Source organism: Eschrichtius robustus, chromosome 8 (assembly GCF_028021215.1).
Source record: "Eschrichtius robustus isolate mEscRob2 chromosome 8, mEscRob2.pri, whole genome shotgun sequence".
Lineage (NCBI taxonomy): Eukaryota > Metazoa > Chordata > Mammalia > Artiodactyla > Eschrichtiidae > Eschrichtius > Eschrichtius robustus.
In genome coordinates this window covers 102931463-102939872 of record NC_090831.1, presented here as the reverse complement: position 1 = coordinate 102939872, position 8410 = coordinate 102931463, and the positions used below count along the sequence as shown (strand labels likewise).

Sequence of the window (8410 nt, the reverse complement as noted above, 5' to 3'; positions counted from 1 at the left end):
TTGAATTTCAAAAGTGAAATGTAGTATCAATGGATTTAGTAATAACACTGCCCTCACTATGATTTTGAAAATTAAAGGCATTGGTCACAATTCCTTGTTTATCAGTCAATAATAATTCCAGGTTCAATTTGATCATGAAAAAGCAATCTTTGCTCAAAAAATTAAAATACTCTCTTGGCCATGAGTTTTGATTCACATTTCAAATATAAAACTTTAAATATATAGGTATCATCAGTTGCCTAAAAAAATAAGCTAGCGAAACTATTAAATATAAAAATGTAAGGGACTTCCCTGGTGGCGCAGGGGCTGGGAGTCTGCCTGCCAATGCACGGGACACGGGTTCGAGCCCTGGTCCGGGAAGATCCCACGTGGTGCAGAGCAACTGGGCCCGTGCACCACAACTACTGTGCCTGCGCTCTGGAGCCCACGAGCCACAACTACTGAAGCCCGTGCGCCTAGAGCCCATGCTCCTCAACAAGAGAAACTACCGCAATGAGAAGCCCGCACACAGCAACGAAGAGTAGCCCCCGCTCCCCTCCGCGCGCAGCAACAAAGACCCAACACAGCCAAAAAATAATTAATTAATTTAAAAATAAAATGTAAAAAATATAAAAACACAAAGAATGTAGACAGGAAGCCTAATAAGCACTGAATTTGTACTTTAATAGGTTGTTTCATTTTTCTTGTTTTGAATATGTAACTGACTGGAAGTGTTTTTCCATTTAACACTATGACAGCCCCCTTGGGTGTTGCTGGAGAGGGCTTCCACTGAACACGTGACTTTGAGGCACCCACGGAGATCTTTCCCAGGAACACATGGAGACACTGTGACCGTTGGTGTGGAGAATGAGATATTGCTGAAAGTGGTAGAAGATATCTCTTTCCAGCTAGAAGAATGACTCCTGGGTTTTAAGTTTAGAAAGCCATCTACGCAAACATCTTCAGCAATACATACATTAATAGTATGAATGTTTTTTATATCAACTCTCTTCTTACAGCGGATGTTGGCATAACAACTGCAGGAAAATTTTTTGGAAAATTGTTGCAGGTCTTTGAGTGTGGGTTTCCCATGTACTGTGTATTTTCCACCTTTCCCAGTTTGAATAGCAAAATTCTTTGGGTTCAGGTGAAGATAGTTGCTTGAATTCCAGTATTTCCTTGTACACACTCCTCGCTTTTGGCAAAGTGCTTGGCTACACATTTTGGCTGCTAAGGTGACGTTGATTATGTAAGGATTCAGTGTAGTCTTCATGTAATTGCCTAGGTTCATGCAAGATTGCTGTAAAATTATATGAAGATCAGATTATTAACATCCAAGTTGGTTCATATGTGAATTAATTCACTACATTAAGCAATTTCTATGGAAGCACACACACACACAAAAAAAACCCAGAACCAGTAAGTGTAGGAAATGTTTTATCTTTTTTTACTTTAACAAGCAAGACTATTCCAACGGTTTTTTGTAACATTTGTAAGTTTCACATGCCATTTCATGTCACTAAATAATTGACCGGTTGAGGTTTAGTATACCCTAGCCTCGGTCTTCCTCAATAATTCATAAACTAATGGGGGTGGAAGGGGCAGAATGGTACAGTGCAGGTGGAGGGATTAGAGCATGGGCTCTGGAGTCCATCTGTCTGGATTGGAGTTACAGTTCCATTAATGGCTAGCTGTGTGAGCTTGGGAATCTCTTAAGCGTTCTAAGTCTTAGTTTCCTATCTGGGTGACCTTGGACAAATTAATTCATCTGGCTGTGTTTCAGCTTCATCATCATACAATAAGGATAATTATAGCACCTACTTCATAGGGTTGTTGTGAAGATGAAAAGATAGAAGGTACATAAAAGGGCTAACACAGGGCCCCATATCATTGGTTAGCCCTCAATGTATAAATAATATAAAGTACAAATAAATGTAATAAGTATCACATTTGTCAGACAAGTTTAGGCATTGGAAAGAGTGGTTTCTAAATTGCTATCTCAAAACAACTAAACGGGTTCAACTGAGTATACATTAAATGTTATGTATAATTCAAGTATGGGCGAATTATGACAGCTCTTTTACAGATATACTTATTTGGCAGAGTATGAGTGATGAGTAACTAAAATGATTCATCTTGAAACTGATACTTTCTAAAACTGGGACTCCATCCTTCTCAGAACGTAGAAGGTAGTTGCTTGCTTTCATGATCAGCAGTCCCATGGAGTGAGTTGGCCGTGCTAGTCCTTCAGTAAAGATCAAAGGAAGTGGTGGGGGGGTGGGCAGGCAAGTTGAGGAACCTCAGCAGCTTCCACTTGGATCTACTTCCTGTTGCCTTCCTTGAGGTGGTGCCATCGGCGGTAGGCAGAACAAGGGCCTTCCAAGGATGTCCATACCCCAGTCCCACGGAACTTGTGACTGTGTTACTTTACATGGCAAAAGGGACTTTCCAGATATGATTAAGGGTATGGATCTTGAGACGGGGAGGTTATCCTGAATTATCTGGATGGGCTCAGTCACAGGTCCTTAAAAATGTAGCTTGGATTTTTAAAATGAGCTGGAAGAAGGAAGACAAATTCAAAGGTAAGGGAGACTCAACCCGGCATTGCTGGCTTTGAAGATAGAGGAGAAGGCCAAAAGGGAAAGAATGCAGTGACCTCTTGAAGCTGGAAATCGCCTTAGCCACAGCCAGTCAGAAAATAGAGATCTTGATGCTATAAACACAAGGAAATGAATTCTGCCAACAACCCAAATGAGCAAATGAGGGTCTTTCTGTAGAAAGGAATGCAACCCTGCCGACATCTTGATTTTACAGCATTAAGATCCATATTGGACTTCTGAACTACCGAACTGTAAGATAATAATTTTCTGCTGTTTAAACCACTGTTTGTTGTAATTTTTATGGTACCAATAGAAAACCTCTTCTTAACCCTCCAATAGCTTTACATGGTGTTTATTATACAATTCAACTTCTCTCAACTTGTATACAGCCTGATGGGGTGTAACCTCTCCTTGCTCTTGTACAACTCTCCATTACCCACTCGGCCTTAGATATACTGATTGTTTCACAGGGGTGGCAGGTTCATTTCAAACTGCACTTACTGTTCCCTCTGCCCAGAATGCTCTTTCCTCTCATTTTTAACATGGTTGACTCCATCTTGTTATTCAGATCACAGCTTTAATTAGACAAGACCCTTCTCAGACACCTTTCCAGTCTACTTTCTTACAGCTCTCTATTTTAATTTTCTGCATAGAATTTATCACATCGAATATTTTTATTGTTTTATATTGTTTCTATCCCTCCAACTTTAACATAAGCTTCATGAAGGCAGGGACTATGTCAATATTCTTCAACACAGTATCACCGGTGCCTAGGATATATGAGAATTTATACCAAGATCAGATGACATTGGAATTGCCTACAGAGACAAGAACTAGGCAGGAAGAGGAGTAAAGGGATGTGAATGTTTTGAGCACCATTAGCCTATACAAGATGCAGTCTTTGGAAGGATCTAAAACTGTTTCTCTAAGACATAAAGCCTAGTTTATAGCATTTGTCAATACCCATGGTGTAAATACTCCTACCATGGTCAATTTTAAGCTACCAACCTGGAATCACTGAGTGCAGAATTGGGAATCAATTACCCCACCATTATGGTAGTATGGTGTGAAGTAGCACACCATTACACAATACCATTTCCACTTAGTCAGATACAATAGGTGTAAATAACCTCAAAAGTATGGATAATAGTAAAATAAAGTAAATAATTGATACATTTTGAGTATTTATTATCAATACTTTTTGTTTTTAACATACTTAATTTTATTCTGAGCTTTTATAATTTAATTTTTAATAATGGTTGTGTTTAACAGTTCACAAAATTTCTGAATATTTAACAATCAGGTCTCATGAGCTGGGACCAGTAGAAGCTGGCTGTGTCACACCATTGGATCTAATAAGATGGAATGGAAGGAAATGGTTTGCCTACATTTGATAACAATTGTTTTAAATCAGTTCAGTCATTGCAAGTAAACCTGCAATTACCATTGTCTCGAGTTGTCAGTGAATCAGGAAACACAAGTAATCCATGACTCTATTGATTTCAAATGACATAGAAAAAAGAGGAATAATGACAGAATTAACATTCAAAACAATCATAAATTGGGAAAGGTAGCAGAAATATATAGAACAGAGTTCACAGGGAACAATTTCAAGGCAGTGTCATTAAGTAGAAAATCATCACATTAAAGCTGAAGGACTGTCCCTGTATGAATAATACTGAAGGTGATTTGAGTCATGGTAGAAGTACATGAATCTAAGATTAAAGTGCAATTAAAAAAAAATGTGACAAGTAGTATGCCATGCCGTCCTACTAATTGGAGAATGCCTGATTCATTCCTCATCAGAGTAAGGGTAGAGTTCTCAATTCTGAAAATTAAAAAAAAAGGAAATAGTATGGGGAATTTATAAATTGTTCTATCGTAGAATTAACAGGATCCTTGAGAAAGGAGTTTGTAGGTTTGAGAAAACAACTAATAAAAACTAGGAATATTCTTAGGAGAATTATAATTCTTAAATAATTTTCTGACATATAGAAGATTTTGCAAAAGGGACATATACCTTTCCCTGAACTTATGTTTTTTATTAGTTCTCTTTACTGTTGATCAAACCAGAGACAACAGAATCTACCAAATAGGTAGGAGGACTCAGATTATCTTAAAAGAATTTCACAAATTTAAGTACCTTTATAAATGAAGGAAAAATATGGCTAGTCTATCTGAAGGACAAGATGTCAAAAGATCTGTTCTTAGAGTATAAAGTCTGTTCTCTGTAGGTCCTAGGATAAGACATCTGGGCCAAGAGCTTCATTAGACATTCTCCATGACACCTACATCACTAATATTTCCACATCCATCAGAGAAGGAAAAGTTCAGCTCCAACTCAGCAGTGTCCATGTGACAGTTTTACTCATGCTTTGAGTCAAGAAGATTGAAGAGGTGAAGGATAAAGACCTCATACGGAGAATTAAAAAAGGATGAAAATAAAGGAAGAGAGAAAAGGTTTAGGTCATGATAGTTAACGGCTTTTTGAACGGAAGAAAATGCATTAGCAGAAAATGAATACAGAACAAAACCAACATTTTTCCTAATAAAACAAGTTTTACTTAAAATTTTACTTAAAATAGATACTATTAAATATAACCTGTGGAAAATAAAGAAGGATTCCTTTTCCCCTCCCTTAAGGAAACTTTGAACAATTTTAGTAATATTTTCAAAAATTAACTAAATCCCAACTGCCCACACCCTGCCCCCGGTTGTTGGCCCCCATGGTAAACTGTCATTAAATGACTAAATAAATAAATAAATAAGTGCTTAATAAACAGTAACTGGGTGAATGGAAGAATGAATGAATACATATTGACTAGTTGAGCTTTTGAGAAGTGACACGGCATGGTATAGTAGAAAAAAACACCAAACACCACATAAGGAAACCAAGACTGCAGTCCTGTTTTTGTTACTTCTTAGCCACGCAGCCTAGGGAATTTCAATTAATCTCACCAAATTTCTGTTTCCTCACTGGAAAACAGCCTTACAACACAACCACATGAATGAAAGATAGTTTGACTTAGCCACTATCAATTGAGCACCTACTACTTTGTGCCAAACATAGTGCTTATTTTATTATTCAATCCCACAACAATCCTCAAAAACATTAAAAGTAGAAATGATTTCATCTATTTCCTATCAATTCAACTTACCCTAGTTAGGCTTAAGTTGAGACTTCCCCACATTATAATTCCAGAGGCACCTAGAGCAACGCTCTCACCAATTGTATTCACAAGGTCGCCCTGGCAAATGTGATAGAAAGAGTTAACAGGGAGGAATAAAATGAAAGTGTTATACATAGGACAATAACACCAAAGCCAAGAATGCTGACCCAACAATAATTATTTAAATATTTCACCACTATTTATTTCTATCTTTTATGCCACCACTGCCCTACTATAACAAAAATACAGATTTTCTGCTATTATTTTAATTACTTCTATTGACAAGAGACCAGGCCCATAAAAGAAAACTAGAAAGGAACTGAGATAATACATTGTCTATACTACCCAGTTCTCCATGACTGCTAAGACATTATATGATTACATTAAAAATGAAATATGTTCTTATTTTACATTCATATAATGATGCAGAACTACCTGGGTGCATATTCCTAAAGGTTATTAAAAGCTAAATTTCACTCCCTTCAAAAATTATGTTCAGTCCCACTAAACACCATTTGTGAACAATATTCCATAGCCTTCTTACCTTGATTTTCTTACCTGAGAAAGGAATTGAAAAGACACATCAGTAAAAACTGGACGGGCATACACAAAAACTGGAAGTGGGCTTTTAGCGTTGGCTACTTTAGACATCCGAATGGCTTCCTGGACACGATTACGAACAAAGAGGGCAGCTTGTGGAGAAGATTTTAACTTGCTATTCAAATACATGGATGGGAAAAGGGCAGTGCTTTCCTTCCACAGCCAGTCGAGTGCGTCGTTTCTTCTTTTCTCTATATCCAAGCAACTTCCATTGTAACTAGGTTGGTTATAATTATGATTGTAACAGTCAGGAAAAAGATAATAACCCCATAAGTGATGTGGCCGCAGTAATTTTCCCAATTTTAAAGTCTCCTGCATGAAACTCTTTGCTGCCTCTTCAAATTCCACTTTCGCTATCTTGGCAGCCTCTGGGAAAGTAAGTTGTCTATTTTGTTGCAGAACCAACTCAATAGACTGATCCCTGTAAACGTCTTTAGGTTTCCAGTTTCTAGCCCAGGTAGGCCTCCAGTTTTCCCAGTCAATGACAGCCAAGCCCACGTTGTTGATTGGCATGTAATAGGAAATGTCTTTTTTAGCTTTGTCCAAATGCTTTTTTAAGGATCCCATCTGGGGGATCCCTCCATACACACTTCTGCCTGTTCTTTCATCTATGTGAGGATAGTAGCCAAGTCTATCAGCATAAAATAATGTAATACATTTTCCTGTCACACCTTTTTGGGGGTTTCCTACTAAAGAGAAGAAGTTCAGATCTGGAGGCATGTCAAATCTTCTAGCACAACGGTCAGTTGGGGCATTCCAGGCCCAAAGGAAAGACATATTTGCAATAAGAGGGGGTGCTCTGAAATCCAGAGTCAAACAACATGGAACCAGAAGGAAGGTGAACACTGCCTGGGGTGCTCCACTGGACCCAACAAAGCTCCCAAAGGAGATATGTTGAAGCCTTAGCACTCCCATAACAAAGAGGAATGACTATGAAAAGCACTTATTTCTTCTACACACTTTGCTTTATCTAATATTTGATGCAAGATATAAAGACAGAAGAGAGAGAGTGGAATGGAGCCATTTAGATGGATAAAGAGGTATAATGATGATTTACATTTAAATATTCTTCTTCATGTTTTAGGAATGTTTTGCAAGTTGCTTCATCTGTAACTGGGAAAAAAAAGAAATGTAGAATATACTGTTACACTACATTTCTGTAACAGAGAGCATAAGCTTTACCAAGTTCTCAACTTTAAGTGCAGGGAGTCTAATTCAGTGTTTGAAGATGGAGGACTCCTGTATTTGAATCAATACAATTATTTTCTCTTATGTATGATACAAATCCTATAATAGCTGACATTTGTCTCGTCTTTCCAAATCACTATTGAACCTGCAGAGAAGTGAATGCAGCTAGTTTTCCTTGTGCCTTCCTACTTGTGCAGAATGCTGTACCAAGCAATGCCTTAGCAAAAGACTGTTAAATAAAAATAAATTCCGAGTTGAACCTCTCAAGTTCGTTATTTCATGAAAGACCACTTTTTAGTGGTCTGCCAAAAGGTGAAAAAACCTCTCATAGAATTGTGACATTTCAACTTTTTTTTTCTTTTTTAAGGGAGGCAGGTACAGGAGGAAGCAAAAGTCACTTCTGCCAGAGGTAGTAAGTCAAAAGTTTGCTTGAAACTATTGAATCAAACAAAATCTCCTATTGAGGGGTAAGCTGAAGTGCTATTTATAACAGGGCTCCATAATATCTCAAAGTAATGTACACTCATGTTTAAAGTTAATAAAATATTTTATGACTTTATATCTTTCACTAAAAGGATTGGTTCTGGCCTAGCTTAAGAAAAGCAATACATGCACTTTATTCTTTTATAATCTTTGATAATTGAGATTGTATTGTCATTCTGATGGTCACAACGTGAAGTGTTATGGTGCATTTTGTGGTACAATAAAAATAGTCTGAGCCAAGGATAAGAAATTAAGCTATGCATTTTTTTTTTTTTTTTGATGTGGACCATTTTTAAGATCTTCATTGAATTCGTTACAATAATGCTTCTGTTTTATGTTTTGGTTTTTTGGCTAGGAGGCATGTGGGACCCTAGCTCCCTAACCAGGGAT

The 8410-nt window shown here is 37.4% G+C and overlaps 1 protein-coding gene across 1 annotated transcript; it reads right to left on the bottom strand.

Moving 5' to 3' along the window:
* Positions 1-661: 661 nt before the first annotated feature.
* SPAM1 (sperm adhesion molecule 1) lies at positions 662-7264 on the bottom strand. The gene is made up of 3 exons (XM_068550081.1): positions 6308-7264; positions 5738-5827; positions 662-1279 (listed from the first exon to the last, which is right to left on the bottom strand). Exons 1-3 carry the CDS (start codon positions 7262-7264, stop codon positions 662-664), a joined length of 1665 nt encoding a protein of 554 aa, XP_068406182.1.
* Between the last annotated feature and the right edge of the window lie 1146 nt (positions 7265-8410).

What these genes read in the sequence shown, in the direction of transcription:
- SPAM1 (XM_068550081.1), bottom strand. Translation starts at nt 7,264, where the DNA reads ATGGGAGTGCTAAGGCTTCAACATATCTCCTTTGGGAGCTTTGTTGGG. An exon ending in CTTTTCAATTCCTTTCTCAG is followed by an intron (nt 5,828 to 6,307) that starts GTAAGAAAATCA and finishes CACATTTGCCAG; the next exon opens with GGCGACCTTGTGAATACAAT. An exon ending in TCAACTTAAGCCTAACTAGG is followed by an intron (nt 1,280 to 5,737) that starts GTAAGTTGAATT and finishes ATAATTTTACAG; the next exon opens with CAATCTTGCATGAACCTAGG.